The 22107-nt window shown below is 38.6% G+C and overlaps 1 protein-coding gene across 1 annotated transcript in view; it reads left to right on the forward strand.

Annotated features, from left to right (window-relative positions):
• Window positions 1–22107, forward strand: part of PARD3B (par-3 family cell polarity regulator beta) — a gene marked incomplete at both ends in the record, with an annotated part of 357354 nt that overhangs the window by 164997 nt on the left and 170250 nt on the right. Inside the window, 3 exons of the mRNA XM_080346605.1 lie at window positions 10265–10450; window positions 15743–15913; window positions 19066–19186. Of these exons, the coding sequence (XP_080202731.1) occupies window positions 10265–10450; window positions 15743–15913; window positions 19066–19186 (478 nt within the window). The remainder of the gene's footprint in view (window positions 1–10264; window positions 10451–15742; window positions 15914–19065; window positions 19187–22107) is intronic.

The raw sequence follows: 22107 nt of genomic DNA on the forward strand, positions 1-22107 counted from the left end.
TTGAAAAGGCATCAACAGTTTTTTCTTGTGGGCTTTTTTAAGTTATAAAAACACATTACTTGGAAAATGTACTTTTAAAAAAAAAGTGTGTATTCTTCTTTTCTCTCCTCTGTTCCCACAATATTATATATTATTTTTTTATTGTCATAGTACAAATTATCTCGGAAATCACTGTAGCGGTGTGTGGGCATAAAAGGGTGGAAGAATCTAAAAGCTGTTTATAATTTTTACCTGTCACAATTGCTTGCTGTTAAACTCCAGCCCCTACAGCAAAAGATTAACTACCTTTCAAAAGGTGACTTACTTAGGACTGGCAAGACTGAAATCCAGAAAGCAGCCACATTCATCCTGGTGGTTTGACCTTCGACTGGATTACTTTCAGTGCAAAGGAATGCTGCACAAGTGATGGCCCTCACTGTAATGGTGGTGATATGTGAATTCTAATGCTGTTCTGCGTTTCTTGTTATCCCAATCAAGTACAATGTAATACAAATGCGAGTTACTGAAATACATTAGATAATTTTATGGAACCAGCCCTTCTGAATTTAAAAAGCCTTTTGGCAACATCTGTTCGGTAGCTCACAGCAGAAGTGTGAGTTACCATTCCGCTGAGCTACCACATGTTGATAGGAACATGGTGCTTGTTAGAATTCATCAGATGTCTCAGAAAAGATTAAAAAAAAATAAATTAAAATTGGTTTAGCTTTTTGTTTGTTTTTGGCTTTAGCCATGTTATTACATTGGGCTAATCCTTCGCTACCTCAAAAGTTACAGTGCTGTTTTGATCGAAGAGGAGAAAAAAGGCAGCACTTGAAATGTTTGTTTTTGGAAGGAAAGGCAGTGGATAATCCAATATTTTTCAAGGACAGCTGTAACTGAATGCTTTGACTACGTAACATGCATGCAGAGTTTACCTAAATACTTGGGGGTTTTGTTAATGCCTGGCAATAATAGGGTAATTGCTTTATATCAGACGACTCCTTGATTTGAGCAGTTCTGCAGGGGCTGCAATCTGAGAAGTTGTTTTCTTTGAATTCCCTGTAACCTGTTGAAAGGAGAAGGATCCTGGTTACGGTGCCCACTGACAGCAGGTCCTGTGGCAAAGATGCCTCTGGAACTTAAACCCACTAGAGACCACGCATGGAAACATTCAAGCTTGTTGCTCCACTAGAACTGAGTTCCTACATTAATTTCTGGAAAGAATTGGGTAGCTGCAGGGGCACGAAGCAAATAATGTAATAAAGCAACAGTGGGTGGCATTTGGTTGCCTGGATCTGTAATATAATTTGAGTTTACCTTGTAACAAAGCTGCAGTTTGGTCTAAGCTTGGTCTCACGAATGTTTTATCTTCAGTAAGCTGAACGGGAGCAGAGTTTGGGATTTTGTTACTGTGATCAATGCTGCTGAATTGCTAGCAAGCGGAAAATACATTCCGAGTAGCAAACCTTTGCCACACCAGCCGAGAGAGATGTGATACGGGTAAGGATGAATCAGTCTTGCAAACAGACATTATTAAATTATAGGGAATTGGGCCTTCAGTTACACTTAGCGCAATGGAACATCTGAGAGTTGTACAGTTACATTGTTTGTACATAATGAGGGAATAAAATAGAAAAGCCAGTCTTTGTAGTGTTGTTTAAAGAAAGAAAAGGAGGATCTGATGATATTTTTTTTTCTTTTGAGCAGATCAGTGATGTAGAATTTGGCCCAGCCACAGGCTGTCCTCCTTATTATCTGCTTAGCCACATGTTCCCAGTCATTCATGCCAGCTGTTGACAAAGTAGCAGCTGAGTTAGGAGCGGATTCCAAAACTCAGGAGAAGATCTTGGATTCACTTAATTACCGCAGTCTACAGAATGACCAGTGATTATTGCATCCTTTAAGGTGCATTGGGGTTTTAAACTGTGTAACACTAATTGTTTTCTGAAGGATGGTGAATATTACAGAGGCAAACTGCCTTAGCTGAACAGGTTTGGATTTTCCAGCTGTTATCAAAGGAAATGAAATACATACCAAACTGTGGCTATCGCTCGGTTGTGTTTTGAGAAGACAAGGTTTTGATCATGTGTATTTGTTGCATTTTGTTTTTTTTTCTCCAGGAAAAAACATGTGAACTGAAGGTGCCATTTATTTTAATAATGTTATAAAGGTCACTTACTCCCTCTGCTCCTTCTTTATTCCCACATTGGTAAAACAAGCAAAGCTCCTTGAATGAGAACAACCCTGGCGTAAACCATTGCACCATGACCCTATGCGATTATTGTCATTTTTCATGAGCCTTCAGGATAGTGATGTGATACACATTAGCAGAGCAATATGCCTGTTCTGCAATTGCTAGAAATAATAGAGCACTGAAAATATTTCGATGCATTTTTCTTCAAGTTGGAGCACATACATGGTGTGAGTTTTGCATACGCTTTATTTTTTTGTTTTAAAGATAGCTCTGACTTACCAGTTTCAACTATATTCAGTATTTCTGTGGTTTCTTGGCATATTCACTGATCCCTGATGAATGGAGGGGGAAAGGGAACGAACCAGCATTTTTACACCAAAAGCTAAAGGAAAAACAATGTATATAATGTAGCTGTTGTCTTTAACTCTGTGGGTTTTTACACGTGTACTATACAGGGTAGAAGGGAGCAGGATCAGAGGCAAGTTCAATTAAGCTTTTTTTCTGCTTACCATGTCATTAACTTGCATGTTTCAGTCTGCCCCATGTTGATTCCTTCCACTGCCTTGAACTTCTGTGCCTGAAGGGGATCTGCTTGTTTGCCTGAAGTGTTGTCCTTTTGTCTTTAATATTCAAAGCTTAATTTCTATTATTTCCTTTTAATTGTTCCTTACCTTTTTATGTGCAGGAAATAAAAGGTGAAGTTTCAGCCTAGACTTAACCATTCTTGCACCTGTTTTTGTAGGTCAGGCCAGTGATTCTAATGCCCAGTTAACCAGAAATGGTCAAGAATTTCAGTCACCAAATGATTCCAGCAAGTACCAATTATCTGTTGTGTTATCGCTATTCAAAGGGAGAAGAGTCTGACAGAAGAAAAAAGTCAATATACATGTATCGGATTTTAATAACATAGACAAGATTCACGTTTTTCATTGTTCTGCATAATGAAGAAAAGGCTATTATGGATACACATGGCACCTTTGATCTTGAATAGCTTTATAAACTAGGTAGAATTTAAGAAATTGTGGGGTTTTTTCCCAAGAACTTTTGAAGGAAAGTGCCAAATCTTGGGTCTGTAGATTCTCCTCCTCTAGAATAGTTGAGAAATGAGTGTAGGTTGTGTTTACACAAATATATCTTTTTAGAGTGAAAACATTGCGTGGTGCTGCCCTTCAAAGGTTCCCAGCACTTGTTATGTGTTTCAGAAGATGGTTACTAGTTCATTATGGCTTAGAGAACTGGAAACTATGCACTGAAGTTTGTTGATTAGTTACTGTGCTTATTATAAGAATCAGTAAGGGATCTCTGTTTAGAAGGAACATGACAGTCTTTCTTGTCACAGTGAACAGAAGGTTTGGCAAAAAGCATCCCTTTATTTATCCTGGCTTGGGTGGGACTCCCTAACTTACCAAAGAGGGGAATAAATTTCTTGACTAATTCATGGAATGTGTTTCCTGTGCTTTTCCGTGCGACAGCGGTTCTCAGCCTTTTGGAGGCCTTGTACCATGAGGTACTTGCTTACAGGATTACTGCCCAAAACTCCTACCTCAGAGCACTGGGAAAGGAAAAACGTTTACTTCATAGCATCAGTCTCAGCTCTGGCGTTGCCCACTGTTTGGCAGCCCACTTAAATCTATGAAATGAGAAGTACGTATATATCAGAATAGACTCATATAAAATCTAGCTCTTAACAGAAATTGAGTCTTCGTACATGTTAGGTGAGTTTATCCAGTATTTAGTTTAGTAAAACCAAAGTATTTGGGCAGTTCTTAAATCTTGCTGGCAACTGCAGTACCTTGTCACTTATGAAGGTCACCAGATTTATTCCATTTACTACATGAAAAAGTTTAAAAGTCTCTCTTAGAATCCACAGAAAAAGTTTTCATAGGGTGACTTAATGTAGAACGTGTGCATGTGATATTTGAAGTAGACATAAAAGAATTATGCACTGCTTATTGCTTTGTTTACTGTCCATTTCAAACAGTAACCAATAAACCGAGTAGAGGGTTGGATTTGTACATCGCAGTGTTGTGACCTTTTAGCCTGGTGTATATTTGGAAAGGATACACTAACAGCAATCCTAAATTCGCCCTGAATATACCACACGGTGGGGCATACCTTGCTTGTTAATTTTTCTCCGTTTCCTACAGTTGTGTAACTTAAAAGGTTAAGCGAGACTGCATTTTTAAAACATGAAGCGCAATGCCAAACTGAATCACAAAGCTCTTTAGCAAGGACAAACCATTTCCTTGGGTAAAACTTACTATGAGGTCACGAATAGGCTCGTCAAGCAAACTGGAGAATTTCCCATCTTGAAGCGTCTTGTGACATCAAATGGTAAACTGTGAAATGTGATGGATCTGCCTTGGGTGAAGAGCTGAATCTATTTTTGCTAGTTTTCAAAGCTGTCGTTCCAGGAAGTCTGCATAATTCAAACCAGAACCATTCTAGCTAATCTGACACAAATTTGTAGTGTACTGTGTTAATGTAAAAACTATACAAGTCTCATTTATTTCTGCAGATTTGCTGTTGCCTTTTTGTCTTGGCAGGGTGTGCCATTAGTGACCATTTAGTTTTTATTGCAGTATGGAATACAGATGATTTTAAATAAGCCAATATCAGAGCATCTGTCAGAAATACTAAAGATGAATACATACAGCAATGACTTCAGTTATTTACTAGATTGTGACAAGATTACAGCAGTACATTACCTTTGAGTATTATTTTCAAGAGCATTACTGTATATCAGTTGCAAAATACAGCGTAGATTTGATAGTGAGTGAATGAGCTGTCAGCAAAGTATTTCTTAATTGTGGCCAAGCTCTTGGAAAGAGCACAGAGAACACTGCAAATAAGGAGGTATCTCCTTTTCAAGCTTTTCTGCCAATAATTGTTATGCGGTGCCACAATTGAAATGCTGCTCTTCAGCTGCTACAGGTTTTTGCAGCAAATAATTGCAAAAGCATGTAAATGTCTTATTTCCTTCATAAGCCTTTGAAAAGAACCCTCCTGGGTCTCTTGCCTTTTGCTCTGGGCTCTGAATGGCACTCCAGGGAGTTGGCATCTCTTATCAGAAACGAGCAGCCAGGCAAGGGGCAGCCAGCACATTGAGAGACCATAATAGGCCTTGGTCAAGGGCATCAGACAGGTACTGAAAGGTCTCTTGTGTTAAACAAATGCTATTTCCTTCCTGGCTTAAGTGCGAGCTAATTTTCTTTGTAAGCTTCTCTTTTGGCAAAAGAACAATAGGGATAAATAAGGCAACCTTTCCAGTGAGAGATATGCGTTAGATTATCATAAATCCACAGATCAAAAGTGCCGTGGTCAATGAGAGCAGGCGTCGTAAGATTAAATAAAAGGACTAATTGAAAGAGGTGTCCCATGGTAGACAGAGGATTGACACAATATCAAGTAGATACAACCCCGGACTAAGTAAAACGGGCAGAACACAATGCATGGTACTTCTTTTAAAGGTTATGGTTCTGTCTGTGCTGCCGGCTGAGCAGTTTCTGTGTGTTGTGGGAATAAAAGAAGGCTAAAAGTGTTTCCTATCTGTTCTTCAAAATACCGAGAATTCGTTGGTGAGACTTAATTATACACGAGTACAATTTTAGGTTGTTTTAGGAATCCTTTGTTACAGCTTTTTAATTAAGAAATTGGAGACCTGAAGTATAGATGTGCTTCTAGAAATTAAGTGAAATCATTGGCAGAACATCAATTAATCAAATATATCCTGAGACTCTTAGATAAAGGTTTTCAGTCTGCAGTGCTCAGTGTTTAGTACATACATATTAGTGGGGCTTTCTGCTCTCAAATCTAGCAAACTCTGTATTCTCTTCATACAAGCTCCTCTGAACTTTTCTGTCTGGTTTGTGATGATTCAGTAAATATCAGAATTTATTTTACTGAAGTTCCATGCGGGTATCTCAGGAGATGAAAACATTCCTGCCCTGAATTTCAGCTCCTGGGGTCCCTCAGAGGGGAAATCAGCCCCTCCTGTGAACAGCAGGGAACAAACATCACCAAGCCATTGAACAGGCTAAAATGTAGCTCAGCTGAAGGAAGGACCCGTCAGGCAAGGACATAGCAAGCAGCAGAGTTTGATTTTATTTTTTTGTTTTAAATGTAAGCTGTTTCACTGTAAAGTATGTTATATTAGCACTTAAGAGTTTAAAATCCCTTTTGCTGTCTCCAATGTAGCCATTGTAAAGGAAGAGTACATGCCAGGCCATCTCAAATCTGTGGCCATCTTGAAGTCTCCTCACTTGACTACCTGGACTTTGATTTATATGAAGATTTCTTGTTTATCATAGTACCATTGGGTTAGCTAGATAACTTCAGTGATACGCTATCATTTAATTCCTGAAGTGGTGAGTTATGATACGTTTGTCATTGAAAATACACTACGTAATTGTTGACTGGGTAATTTATAACATTTTTAAGTTTTTTCTGGACTAGAAGCGTATTTGTGTTGCAGCTCACTTCATTCATTCTGTGTTTGAATGAATACGGATTTAAAGATGATCTCGAGGTAAGATCTATTTCTAATAGAATTCAAGGTTTAGTGCATTGCAGAGGATTTCCTTTGCCAGACCATAATTCAGCTGATGGCGGTTGCGCTCTAAGAAAGTATTGACGTCTTGGGATAATGTTTTAGCAAAGTCAGGGAAATAGAGGCAGCGGGAATCCAGCTCTGAGTCACTGGCACCATTTAATATTCATACCTGCATATTCTAGGAACAGGGACCATCACTCATGAAAGTAGCTGCCCAAATGAAGCAGTTAATTGATGAGCAGTTAATTTAAGGAAGGCTGGAGCTCTTTTTGGTCACCAGTGAAAAGAGCACTGTCGTCAGGACAAGAATCTGAAATTATTTAGCAAGTGCAGGATGAAATCGAGGTTCTAGGTTTTATTCATCCCTTTTTATTTCTCTTCTGGTTTTCTTCTTTCTGCTTCTCCTTCCCTTCTCCCACAAAGACAAGTTTTCAATCTTGTGTTTGCACCAAAGGGTCTTGATGTTACAGCCTGACTACCAGGCATTTGCCATCAGGTGCCATACAACAAATAGCGAGTGAAAATTTTAAGGGAATAAAGACAGAGTTTACTTGGTTTTATAATGAATTAATGATTGATTTGTAGATGTGCGTCTTTTTTCACTGTTACCCATCCCTGTGAAGTCATTGAAATGTCATTCACCCTCCCTCATGGGGAACAATTTTTTGATAGAACAATTAAAGAAAGTTCAGCATTATTTTAAAACCAACTTTTGCTGGATCTTGGGGTAAGGCTGAATATAAGTAACAAAAAGGGGAGATCTTTAGGATAATGGGACTATGTTGAACAAGAAACACTTGTTGAAGGACTTAAAGGGAGATTAGAGCATTCTTCAGTAACAGGTAAAAGCAGCTGGTTTTTAAACTGGAATTAAATTTACTAAGGCTTTTGTATGATGAAATGATCTGTTTCCCAGAGAACCGTAGCAAGGAAAATGGTAGTCAAATGTTACGGATTCCAAATGAGGTACTAAGGAGAGCAGAGGAAAAGAAATACTGACAGAAATGTACTGTGCTTCTCTAATGTCCTGCTGAATACATTGCAATGTTTGCTAGATAACACATCAAGCATGCAGATCTGGTAGGTTACTTACCAAAGCTAATGCACGGCATAGTTATGTTAAAGGAAGTTGGGAAATATTGCCGAACATTGAACAACAACGTTACTGTTTTTAATTGCTCTGCTTTTAGCAGTTTTATTTATATCAGAATCTAAAATTTGCCTAAGTTATGCTGAAAAATTACATGTGATACTATAAACTTAGTATGTTTATAGTGGGAGAGTTCTAGTGACCACCCGGTCAGTCTTTTTTCTCCAGTGAGGGTGATGATTTTCTTTGAGCCTCACTGACATCTTGGCTGCTTTTTAAGTGAGATATGTCTGGTATCCAAAAATCACCTCCATAGGAAAGGGGGAAACACTGTAGAGTGTTTTGAAGACTATTATTATGTCCCTTTTTAGACTTTTCTTTGTTTGTTAAGGCCTGGGGCATGGCCGGGGGAGCTGCAGCCTTGTCACCACTGTCCCAGGCGGGGCAGTGACAGGAGCGATAGTGCAAATGAGAATCGTATTGATTAGATTGCTGGACTCCAAATTCAAGCAGACTTATCTGCCTAGTTGATTTTCATGTATTGGCTTGAAGGATGTGCATAGATCCTCCTGTCTTTGGTTCTTCACAAGTTTATGTTAACAAATGTGTGAAGTCCTTAGCGTGAAATTAATGTACAAGTTGGGGTTCTCCTTGAGAAAGTCAAATACAAAATGCTTATGTTAAGAGACCAATAATAGTGGGATTTTTCTTACACTGATTCTATTGAAGGAATTCAGAGCTGGAGTGTTTGCGAATTATGATTCTATATTGTTTACAGTGTTGAGTTTGTAGGTTTTGGGGAATTATGTTCAGGATGTCTCTGTATCCACAACTAAGAAATAAAAGTGACAGATTTGTAATGGAGCATTGTCTGCGTCTGGTGGACAAAGACAAAAGCACTGAGTAACACAGGTACTGGAGATTCACGCTGGCATCACAACAATTGTCACTCTTGGTGCTCCATCATTTTTATATTTGGCAGTTAGGAAAATTGTGTTGACTTAATTTCATATCATTACATTCCAGGACAAATTTGAGCATGGTGTATATTAGAATTGAGGTTTATAGTCCTATCTCTGGCTCACAAGTTCCATTTCTAGCCACTCGCTGCTTCTCAGCAGTGAAAGGGCATCTGAAATATATGAAATTTAGTGGTGGTTGTTTCTGATTTTGTTAATCTAGGATATTAACTTCTGCTCTTAGTTCTGTGATCATTCTTCTTGTTGATCAGACAGCATAATAGATGAATTTATGAGATTGCTCTGGCTGCTGAGAAAACATCTGTATTGCTGGCACCTTTGCTGACAGTTGCGTTGCTGCTGTATGTACTGGAAACGATGGTTAAATAAAAGGAGGATTGGCCTGGCTACTGCACTCCTTGTGTGTGGCCTCTACTTGATAATTTAATATAAGAGTTTGACACCCTTGAAAGCAGCCCCCAGTCACCCTTTTCAGCTTGTACCTGTCTGTGTGTTTCCTTTTTGTAGGTTTTTTTCCTATTACTTTTTTAACTCTACTGTAGAATAGAAAATGTCCAAAAGATGAGAAACATAAACTGATTGATTGTCATAGGGTTATATGGAGAAGGAAGAGTGGGATAAAATGGGACGTGATGCATAAGGTCTTTCTCCCTAATACTTTACATGAACACTTTATTCCACAGCATGTCTCCTTGTCCTGGTTTTATTAGAGTACCAGTATGAATATTTCAGGCAAGAATTTTATTTTGTTTAATTTTATGATTCTAAGACACAGCATACAGCCCTGCAAAACTGCAGATACAGTAAAAGAAAGCTCTTCCTGATCTTCCCCAGCAATGGATACTTGACATAACAGTCTTGTAAACAGCAGTCTAATCTGGGAAAAAAGTTGGGATCAACCTATACCAGGAGGAGAAAAAAACACCTCTATGGAATAAAAATAGGTACAAAGGGAGTTAGTGCAGAATAAGTGACTGCGTTTTCAATTCTCACCCTTGCTTTTGTTATACCAACTGCTCTCTGTAGGCAGGTTTAAGGGAAGGATAATTTTTTAAGGATGAAACTCAATTTTCAGAGGGGAATGGGATTTAACAGTACAACTATCATTACAGTTTGTGAGCTGCATGTAAAGATGTTGAGAGTTTTATGGCTTACATTTTTAATGCAGCTGTGTTTAAAATAAATGTCTTTTTTATATTCTGCTGCAACATCGGTTTTATATCATGTGGAACTAAGCTATTTTACCTTCCATTTAGGCATATTCCTAGGTATCATTAAAAATAATATTTAAAGCCAGATCATGTGACAGAACGCTAGCTAAATGCACTGTTGGTTATAAGGCCGTTTCTTCAAACTACTTTATAGAAGAAAGGACTATTTCTTGTCATGTGAACCTACGGATGCCACTAGTTTATACATTGTCTCTGCCCCCTTTTCACCCAGATTTCCATCCTTGTTTTCCCCAACAGAAAGGAGAGCCAAACTGCAGTATTCTGTCTCCAGAAACCACAGAGCAGCTGACCTTTGAGATTCCTCTGAATGATTCTGGCTCTGCTGGACTTGGTGTGAGCTTAAAAGGCAACAAATCTCGGGAGACCGGAGCCGATCTTGGGATTTTCATCAAATCCGTTATTCACGGAGGTGCCGCTTTTAAGGTATGGAAGAAACCCATCAGATAGCGGCTGCGTTAGAGTGCTGATGTTTCCATGATGAGTACTGAAGCTCATGTCATAAGCATTCTGGGAACAAATCCTTTTTGTCACTCGTTCCTTTAGGTGAGCTGCAAATCTACTCAGGTTTTGTACCAAGATTCTGGTGTCATGTCTGGTAGCATTTACCACAAGGAAAGTGAATTTTCTCTTTTTTAATTCAAAATATCGTTTGCTGTTGTAGTAGAAATTCAACTTGGCTGAGCCTGGCATCAGTTATGCAGAAGTTAACAATTGTTCCTGAGGTGGATTGAATTGGTAATACTCAATTGGTAAATGACAGTATTATGGATTGTTCTGCTCCCTCTAAGGACTATACAAGGAGTTTTGAACATTTTCATTATTAAGAAGTATTTGAATTATTTTCTAATCTTTAGGCAATCCATTGGCTGCATTTTTTTCCCCACATAAAACCTGAAGAAGGTCACTTTCTTGAAATTAGAAACAAAGGTATTTATTTTTGAGCTACTATGTCTAACTGTTTTTGATCCATAATGTGAGTTGTTTTTCTTTTATTATCTCAGCAATTCCTTGCAGTTCTCTTTCCTGTAAAAACACCTTTTTAATTCAGCATATGTAAATTCCTCAGCTGAGATCAACCTGCTGAGTAAGACAATTCACAGCATTAAAACTTTCATGATCATCTATTTACAACAGCTGGTAAATAGCAATAATGAAGGATTTAGCTTTGATGTGGATGTTTGATAGTTCCCTGCGTCTATCATTTACCTGTCCTAGTCCCAGAGTTATTAGAAAGCTGGGATGTTTCCAGCGTGGCCAAGCCTGGTACACGTGGTTCAGAACCCTGGCTGGGCTGTGTAACAGTGAGGCTGCTCGCCCACTTGGTGTGCATCATAAAAGAGTTAAGGCATGATCGGCTAAATTAAGACGGGATAAACTCAATTTATGTGCCTGTGAGCTACAGAGTACGACCCATTTTACTGTGAAAATGAGGCTGCCCCCATTGCTTTCCCAGCTCTGTGTTCCCTGAGTAATTTTCCACACCAGTTGCAGTAACAGTGTGTATTGCCACGGATAAACTCCTAGTTCTGAACAGCCACGCTTGTGGAGCCACAGCGCAGCAGCATTAGTGGGCTGACTGCCTCACTTGTCACATCATAAACACTAAGACAACCTTTTCTAGCTCTCTGTGTTTACCACTCTCTGTTCTCTCATTGTTACTCACTCTAGAGCACTTAATTTTGGCTTGAGGGGTCTGCAGACTAATGAAGCGGGACTTCTGCGCTCACACCTGAGCAAACGGGCAACTGGCACAGTCACCGTGACGGGAGGGAGATTATTTTGTCCTGTGATAACATGTGGTCCTGTGACCTGTTCCCTATTCTACCTTCTTATAACCCTTTCACCAATTGGAAGTGCTCAGTTACAGCTCTGAGTGTTGGCTCCAAAGCAAATGAGGCTCAAGCTTCAGCCAGAACTGCTCAGGAATCTTTCCTGTGTGTTTTATACAAGTACTCGCAGAATGCGGTTGTTTGGTTCTTAAGAACCACAGTTTACTATTGCATATATGTATGGAGAACCAGCCTTCTCCTGTCTGATGGCCTTTATATAGAACAAAACGTAATCAGTGAGTATTAACAATTAATAAAATCTCTTGTATCGTTGAAAAGCATGCACACATTTGTGCATAAATATTTAAAGATGTCCTTGTCCTGATTTTAAATGTCTTCTTGTAGCAAGTTTTTAAGTAAAAAGCCTTTCTTTCCAGCTAGTGGTTGTCCAGAGCGTTTTCCCATGCGATTCATTGCAACTCTGCTCACGAAACAGACTATTATGGATTTAGACATGTGCATTTGCTTTTCAGTGCACAAAGTTTTCTTGGGAAACTCTCAGAGGAGGAAATCATAATGCCCACTGACATCAGAATTCTCTCACTATTTCTCACTTCTGCATTCGGAGTTGAAAGTTTGTTCAGATTTTGTGATATCAGGCTATTAAAAGGGGGAGCTTTATCCCCTTGTCTGTGAAGTCACCACTTGTCTTCAAAAGACGAAATAATACATTGAACACATTTGTTTCATTGCTGGAGTATATGCTCAGCCCTTCTAATGCTGAGTAAAGGTTTTAATACATTAAATTTCTTTCCTGACTGTGTTTTTAGAATGAGATGCAGACAATTTTCGTTGGTTATTGTAAACTGGTATTGGTCTGAACCAAAGTTCCGAAGAGAGTCCAATATTCTTAAGGTGTTTTTTTAAACATTAAAACATTGATCTAGCTGTAGTGTGTTACTTGCATTGTACATGCTACAGTAAGACCTGGTGCTTATTTACCCCTCTCGCTACAAAACCAAACAAAAATGTCTTAGTGTTGTTAGTTGGTATTCTAACACTGTATCCTGCAGGAATAAAAACAGTTGCTGATTGAACCATTACGTCCCCTCTTACCACCTTATGTCATTTCTGAAGTGTCTATTTTTTATCATCCCTATGATAAAAAGAGGTTACTAGAGTACTTGATATTTATAATCACGCAGAACCTTTCATGTGAAGAAAATGAACGTTTGACTCAGTTTAAATGCATCATCTTTCCCCATAACTTTAGGGATTTCAGCCTTGTTCATCTCAAGACATCCTGGCTCTTTCGCTTGCGATGCATTCCTGATGATCAGGTACTTGCTGTGCACTGCAGTGCTAATGCAGCAGAGCCCTCGTTAGAAACAATGGGATATTTTCTACGTGTGCATTAGTTCAAATCAAACATGATGGAGCTTGGACCTCCTTGGGGCTTCTGTGTGCTGTGCTGTTGCAGCAAACATTGCTTGTTGTGTGCTGTGCATGGGGAAATTCCAATAAATGCCATCAAGGAATTCTTTCTGAGAGAACTGTTGTTGATGTGGTAAAGGAAATAACTAGGTATGCTTTGGTTAAAAAGATGCGTCCATGGAGAACGCATTGTATATCCCTACCGTAAAAAGCATGAGAGTCTTGTGACTGAATGTGGTCGCCGTGTGGTGGAAGATTCTACCGCTTGCTATGAGTCTTTATGAAAAAAGCAACATTGTTTGCATAAGAAAGGGAGCAGTAGCTTCACCCTTTGTTAGAATAGCTCACTTGCAGCTTCAGATACGGCATTTGAAGACTGCTGAAGTACCAAATGCCATTTTTCTCCTCAGAAGCCGCAAAGAACCCTACCTTTCGGAGATGAAAGAAACGTGTTAAAACAACATTGAGCTTGTTTTGAGCCAAGCAGATTGTCTTGCAGTTCAGGCTTCTAAACCAGGCCGTAACACCAGCGGTGTGAAAATCTGTGTTTGGAAAACGAAGTTGGGATTTTCATATTGTTGTTGTTTTCTTCAGTCTTTAAAATAGCAAAAGGTTTTCCTGTGAAGTAACTTCTACCTGCCTTGGACTGGTGACTTAGCAAGTGGAGTTGATCAGCACGTATAAAGCACGCACGCGTTTTTTTTATCTGATCGCATTTGAAGTGTTGACTTCAAGTTGTACTTTGCATTTATGTGGAGCATGTAAAAGAGTGGAAAGAAGAAAGACGAATCAAAAGAAGTTCTTTAAGAACAGATATTATTAAAATATGAATAAATACAAAGTCTCTTACAAAAGGATTACAAGGCAAATTAAAAATCAGGCCAATTCTGAGCTAAAGCTGTAATCATTCCTTTAAAAATACGCATTGTCTTCAGGACAGTTGCATAGTCAACAGATGTAGTTGTGCCAATATGTATTTGACAGTGTATTTGGATATATGTTAGTAAGAAGCTTTAACGGATATTTATACATCTCTGTTTGTCGACAGAAAGGAAAAAAAGTAATTTAAGCACCTGTGGGTCCATAGGAGGAGAATGTGAGGACCTGTACAATTTTCAGTCTTACAGAAACTCACAAAAAATAAAACCTTTTCTCCTCAAACTCCTGTTGCTGTGAATGGCTCCATTCATTTCAGCAAATTTTGATAGAACACAAAGGAATTGCAACATGTGCAAATAATAAAACTCTCTGTTCAGCAACATTAGCTCTTCTCTCCCTAAACTTCAGCATGTGCGATGGCATCGTTTTGGACGTAGAGAAAGGGTGGGATTAACCTATTGGCTTTGGCTGTATGTAAATTTTTGTTGGCATGAAATATTGAGCAGCGAGGTGGGAGAGGTTTCAGGATCTTTTCCGAATAGCGTTGCTGTTTCTTATCCTTCTATTCCCATACGTCCCCAGAAAAGTTCTCTGTCTTTTCCTTTTCCATCACTGACTCTTCTCCCAATTCTATCTTTTTGTCTTACTATCAGATAGATTTTCACCAAGCAATGCATTTCTATGCAAGTTTTTCTTCTGCTTTCTTCCCTGTACTTCAGTTTCTTACTCTTTCTCTTCTTTCTTTGAGGTCTGATGCCAGCCTGATAACCGTGAACGTGACAACTCATGTCTCTTAATTAAATAGACCTTATTTTTTCCTTGAAGAGAGAAAAGTCCATTGCACATGCTTTTATGAAAAGAAATGCATCACAGATGATAATCACAGCAATGGGACCCCTAAATCACAAACAAGCATCCACAACTTTATCGCACCCACAATGTCAGTTAACCTTGGCAATGAAACTGAATTATTTTTTTCAAAGCATAGGCTACTTGCTATGGCTCAACCCTAATTTTCTTATTGGCAGCAGGTTTGGATGTTAAAACACATGGATGGCATTAATTATAATCAGGATGCTGAAGGCTTAATGACCATTCTGAACTGACAACACTATCGCATATGGTGGCATGGTGATTGTGACAAGATAGACACTAGTGAGGCTGTTAAGACAAATTTTTTGGAGCTGTTTCTTACCAGATTAATAGCAGATGATAATGCATGGAAAATATGTTGCAGTACTCCCCTGTAGTTGCACTGCAAATACTAACAGCTATGCTGTGGGTCCTTTTAACTAACAAAAAGTTCCTTTGCCTGTTTTCTTTTTAGAACTGACACAGATTAAACTGTACATGCAAGAAAAACAGCAGTATGTGTGTGTACACTTCTGTGTTTGTAGTTGCCCTATGAACTTTTCTTCAAATGTAGTAAATAGAGGAAAAAAAATGGCCTGTTAACAGACACACAGATTTTTTTCTTTTTAAAGATGGTGCTATATGGTCTCTTGTTTCTTAAATTTTAGAAAGCAGTGTCTAATTGTCTGCATCTTGCTTTCCTTTATGTAATACCTCTGACTAATCATTCTTGATTATTGTTTTGAAAGAAAAATATCGTGTTTTTATTTTTTGCTTGTAGGATGGTCGTTTGCGAGTGAATGATCAGCTCGTTGCAGTAAATGGGGAGTCACTCCTGGGCAAATCAAACCATGAGGCGATGGAAACGCTGAGGCGCTCCATGTCCATGGAGGGGAACATTCGGGGAAGGATCCAGCTGGTCGTTCTGCGAAGACTAGAGATGCAGCCAGAGGTGAAGCAGCACATGTATTTATTAGATAGATGTCTTTCCAGTCCGGGTCTTTTTACATAAAAGAGATGGTAACTAAAGCCTTGGTCACAGAGACCTGGCAGAACAAGTTCTTCCTGGAGCTGGGATTCACACGGTGTTAATGGTTGATATCTCCTGGTCTTGCTGTTCCTGTTTACACCAGACTAAAAGTTGTGTCTCATTTTAATTTGACAAATATTAGAACAAAAGCAGATGTGGTCCCCAAAAGTGCTACCTTAGGATCAAGGCTTTTATGTGGTTTTGACCGTTTGCTATCTCTTCAAGGCAATAACTGGGCTATAGATTATTTAAATTCTTCTGATTTTATTTGTTCTCATGATCTTAATGTCTTAGTGTGACTTGGATTTTACTTCACTCTTGTTTTTTCCATTTTGTTAGTACTTCAGGATGGGTTTTGGAGTGGATAAAAATAAAACTTGCTTAAGTATGGTAACAAAATAAGAGAAGAAAGACATTTTAACGCTTATGTTTTCAAGACCTCATATAAATTGATATTTGCCTAATCACCTCTCATTTTGAAAAGGGTTGTTTTTATGATATCTCTTGCTCCCTCTCATTTCTACATGCATGCACATACGCACACTCTTTCTTCATCTTTACACAGATAATATGTATGGATATATACTGGCTGTCCTTATTACTCACCCCAGTTTTAATTTTGACCCTTGAGTAAATATTTTAATAGTTTTTCAACATCTGTACCATTCCTTAGAATAAAAATACATACAAGTGGATTTGCAGTATAAAAGGTTGTAGTAAATCCCATTACAGAATTCCAGATGATTTCAAGCTTCTTATGTAATAAGCATTGCTGGAACATTTTAAAATGTTAAGAACAATCATGTTTGTGAGTGTATTTCCATACAATATCAGAGCTGGGGGGAGAAAGCTGGTATCTTCTAGTATAATTAACTCTTCATATTTTCCTGATAGTTTTCTATTTGATTTACTACTGGCATTGATTGATTGAGAAACAGATTGAGAAGTATATTACCTTCCAAACACTTTGCTCTACCTTTGTTGGGAGGAGACTTTGCAAAAGCCTCACTGATGTCAGTTGTCCCAGGAATATATAAAAAACAGGTATTAATTAGCAGTTCTGGAATATGTTAGAGGACACGACATTTTTGCTTTCCTTTTCTATGTGACATAGCATTAGGCTGTAAGTAAGAGCGATAAAGTATATGTTGAATTTATTGCATGCTCTAGTGATATTAGAAAGATAGCTCGCCTTCAAATAAAACTGACTCCTGCAAGTTTTCTTCAGTTAACAAAAGCCAAAATTTAAAACCAAAACAAAACCAACAACTTCTGATCAAACATCAGATTGACCTAATAAAAGTATGAGTCTGCTTTCTACGGCTAGATGTATAGTTTTGTATATTACCCAGATGTATGAAAGAGGTAAATAATCTTGACTCATACCCTATGAAGAATGCATAATGAGGTCTTGATTGAATCAAATGCATTTTAGACAGGAATTAATTTTTATAGGGTAGTCGTTAGGTTCGATTGTAATTCCATTTGAGTCTGGAGACCATCGCAGAAATGGGTTGTTGCCCATTCCTTCCTTTCCCCAAACCAGCTTCCCCAGTGCTGCGTCTCAGCCTGGGAGAAGGAGAATACGTTTCGAAATGCATTATTGTTTTTATTACTCGGGACACTAATGGAGGTCTGCCATGACAGCTATGTTTTATAAGCTGAATACTCTAATTAAGCTGGTTACTGATCAATTGTTGGGATATTGATTGTGTCATTTCTCAAAGAGCTGGGAAATCAGATTTGTTGTTGCTGTTAATTTAAGGCTCCCTATCACTCCGGGTGCAAGTCTCCAATGGAGCCATAGTTGGGATGTTCCGAGGCTCAATATTTAGCAGTATCTGTGAGAAAGTACTAAGTGTGGACCTTGCAACATACGGAATCTTAAATAAACTGAAGAATTTCCAGTAATGAGAAGAAATGTAATTGTCAGTGGCTGTGTGGTGCGTGTGTTTCTGTACAGAGGTTCAAAATAGCCTCTTGGAATGGTTCCTGCTGCACTTAGAGAGTATTTTTCACTTTTTTTGTTGTTGTTATTTTATTTTTATTATTATTAAACTTGAAAGGCAGGTTGCCAGGTGATGAAACACACTGTTCTTTTTTACGCACTGGTTTGCAGGCAATCACTTGCCAATGCATTAAGCCTCTTGCATAATTTTACAAATGAATTATATGGGCTAGATACGTGCATTTCTTCTGTAGATGTGACTATGAAATTTAAGGAATGGTATATTTAACATAACATTTGCTGGCATAACAAACATGCACTTTAAAAATAGAAGCTAGTTGGAGAGCCCTTCCAAAAAACAGATGTAAAATCACAGAAACTATAAAGGTTGTTTTGAAAAGTAGCCATAATATTCCCCTGTGTGGGTTTCCTATTTTCCTAGAATAACAAGCACAGAAACATTTTTTCTGGGTCTGTCCCAGTTTTAGAGACTGTGATATTATTATTGCTATTATTATTATTATTATTATTATTGTTATTGTTATTATTACTATTATGTTTTTTCCTGCGTTTTTCTTTTGGGAAACTGCTCAGGAGAATAAATGGGGCGACACGGCACGTGCTGGGGGAGGAGAAATGTCTGCAAAGAGAAGCTGCCTGGAGGTGTGACAGGGTTTGTTTAGCTGCTAGCCACAAGACCTGCGCTGGGAGTTTGCTGTAACTCCTTCCTTGCAAAACCGCGCTAGCGTGTGATCGGCAGAACATATGCACCGAGTCGCTGAGCGAAGGGAACCAGCTGGCTGGCAGAAAAATACCATTGGCATGGCCCGTGTTCGTGTGTTGACAATGTCACAAGCTGCCCTCCCAGATGGAGAATTTGAATGAAGCCAGTTGTAGGTCATAAAAAAAAACCCACCAAATTGTCTTTTTTGGGCATCATTCTCGATGATTGTTTTTGCTTAGATATTGTCTTATTTCATGGTCAGCAAAAACTCTCAAGTTTCTAATTTGAAAGGAAGCAATGCACAGCGAACACATTACATTACACTGTATTTGTGCACTGTCTGTAGTGATGGCTGGATGTATAATTGTTTTGTTCCAATGCGTGGTTCTGTTTTTCCCTTAGGAACGCTTTGACCAGGGAGTCTTTCAAAAATCAGCCTTTGACGGGAGTCATAACTTGGCAGCTGCTTCCCGACGCAATGACACCATTCCTCCACAATTTGTAACTCAGGAAAGAATCAAAGGTAATCTCTAGATATCCTTCTTTGTATTGAAAGAAGGTGCTTTGTGGTTTTGTTTTAAAACTCCACAATCGCTAGAAAAGCAGTTAATTAGAGTAAGTGTGCACTGTGTTACTTTGAGGCTTGAAAATCCAGCGAGGGTGGGAGAGCTGACTCACAAGTTGTGAATTAGATTCCTGGCACAAGTTCCAGTTTGAGTAACAGTTTCTAGCTCGCTGCCCCAACACGTAAGGTTGGATAAAAAACAAATGATGAGTGCAAAATATATGTTGTCAAAATGTTTATTTTCTATATATCTTTAATGAGCACAGTGATTTTTGCATTGGATTCTTAGATTATGTCCTAGATTATTTTAAACTAATTCATACAAAAGCATTATATTCATAAAGTATAGTTGCTTATTTTAGGCTTCAAGGTAAAATCTGTTGAAACGTTAGAAATGTGCCCTTAATTTACAAATTGGAATCATATTAATGAACTCAGTAAATGTAATTAGGTAGTCATGGACATCAGACAGAGAAAACCTACATGCGTGAGCATATGCAAGCAAATAAGAGCTTTTAAGACCACTTATGTTCCTGTTGTCTTTCATTTCTGATCGCAGACAGTAATATGTCCAATTTTCACCTGACTCAGCAAGGTACTAGTTATTTGCAAAGTTTAAGTATTTGGGACGGTCTTGACCCCTGTCCTTCTAACTGTGCTTATATCCTTCAAGCCAAGCACATACTTAAATACCTTCCAGTATTTTCTTCGATATAGTTGGATTATTCAGGGTTTTTCCCACTTCCCCAGACAAGTGTGGAATCTGGGTGGCCTGCAAAAAGTGATTTCCTAGGCTGCTGTGGTGACTGTGTGAGGTACTTTTAACCAAAACCAAAGAGCTCATATCGGTAAAGCTCAGGAGAAACACCCATATAATTTAGGGATAAATAATTTGTGTTGACTTCAATATTTAGACAGTGTGACTCCAGGCAAAGAATTAAATGTAGACTCAAGCCTTGGAAATATTCAAAGGTCAGATCCTTTTGTTTAGATCTACTTTATATTTTTCTTATATGAAATTTAGGCTGATTCTGTAGATACAGGAGAAAAGGGTCATCGTTGGAGCTGTAGAGTTAGTCATTCCCAAAGGATCAGAAAGCAAATATCTTTTAACAAATCCTTCAAAAACATGGAAGCAACTGCTCTGGAGACATTGAACATTCACACAGGTGAATGGCGACACGTAACTTGTCACTTAAAGTTCAAAACATGTGCAAGAGCCGTACTTTCAGATAAGGATTCCCAACTTGCCATTAAAGAATGATGATGATAAGAAGGCAATATAGCAAAAAGAAGTGGTGGAATGTGGGGAGGGCGCTCTGAGTGCTGCTGCTGTCGGGATTTGGCCTGGCTGGGCCTTTCCAGCCATGGCCTGGTCAGAGTAGCTTGGAGTTGGAGTCAGTGGGCAACAGATGATGGAGATATTTCTAGCGCCTACCAGAAGTGTCATTGTATTAAGATTTCTGTCAGAGATTTCGTATGTGATGAGTCAAATGACAGCGTTTTTAATGCAGAACTGCACAGGCCATTTCAGCAGCGAGCAGGGTGTCTGCAGGGAGGCTCCCGTCCGAAATGGTCATGGTGAAAGACACTTCAGCTTCCAGTAGTCCTGCCCATTGTAGAAATATTTCTCTAATTTTGAAGTCATAGTGTTATTGTTGAGCACATTCTACTTTCACAGAATGTCAGGGATTGGAAGGGACCTCAAAAGCTCATCCAGTCCAATCCCCCCGCCGGAGCAGGAACACCCAGATGTTTCCATATGGGCCTGTCACTGCTTCACCCTTTTTTTTTTTTAATGTCTCTTGTAAAGTTTTATCCTCAGTCCTTCAAGGCATCTGTAAAGGCAAAATGCTCCACCTCATTACCTCATTTAACCTCCGTTAGGATCTTTAGATTACGTGTCTGTTTAGGAGTGTGATTTCGACATGGTGAACTTGTTGTGACAGGCAGGAACAGTCCCTTGTTCAGTACACCTGATGGTGCACTATCCACATCTTGGATGTAGAAATCTGGATGACACATTTTTACTAAGGATAATAAGAGATTTTTAACATAATACAGAATCTAATGTAAGAATTTAATGACAGGAGCTGTATTAAATGTCACTTTCTCAATTAATGTTTTCCAATAAGTTATTTCCAGTATCATTTACTGCTCTTACCAATAAAATTATTATAAAAGCTCAGCAAAAATACACTGAAGCTTGGCGTGCTAATATTACTGTCTGTTTTAAGAGTCTTTTTTATTATACATGAGCAGGAGAAACTAATGTCTGGGGAAAAGTGCTTATAGCCAAAACATTACATTTTGTCTTGCCTGTGGATATTTAAATAAAGGGGGAGGGGATGCTGATCCACTATTGCAATGCCAGTGTTTGTTCTATTTTTGCATGAATATTACTTGCTGCCTTCAGGTCCTCACTTCTTTTGCTGCCAAGCTGTTGCACAGATTCAGTGTTTTTTAGAACAACCTCTTCGAGAAACGATACTTCAGCGCCAGCAGCTTTACATTTCTGGTGTTGAAAGATTGCTGGAATGTGTTTCATTAGTGGTTCTTATATATTTCTTATAACCCTGCATTATATATGGTTATAGGGGAAATGCTGTCATCTTTCTAGTTAAATCGGAGAATAATCATAAGCTCTACTACCACAGGCTGCCGAGTCTTCATGGGTGTACAAGCGTCTCTGTTTTCATGCATGTGTGATAATGTTGAGATAGAGAACGAGGAAGTGAAATTTTAAGTTAATGCTTAAATTTTGCTTGTAAACATTATGTGTATCTTACAAACAGACTCAACTATTTATTCTGCTGAAGTGTTTAATATCTGTATTTTGTTTAGTGGCTTAGCTGTTCCTCTGATCACTCTGGATCTGT

The sequence above is a fragment of the Nesoenas mayeri genome (assembly GCF_963082525.1).
Source record: "Nesoenas mayeri genome assembly, chromosome: 6".
NCBI classification, from domain to species: Eukaryota; Metazoa; Chordata; class Aves; order Columbiformes; family Columbidae; genus Nesoenas; species Nesoenas mayeri.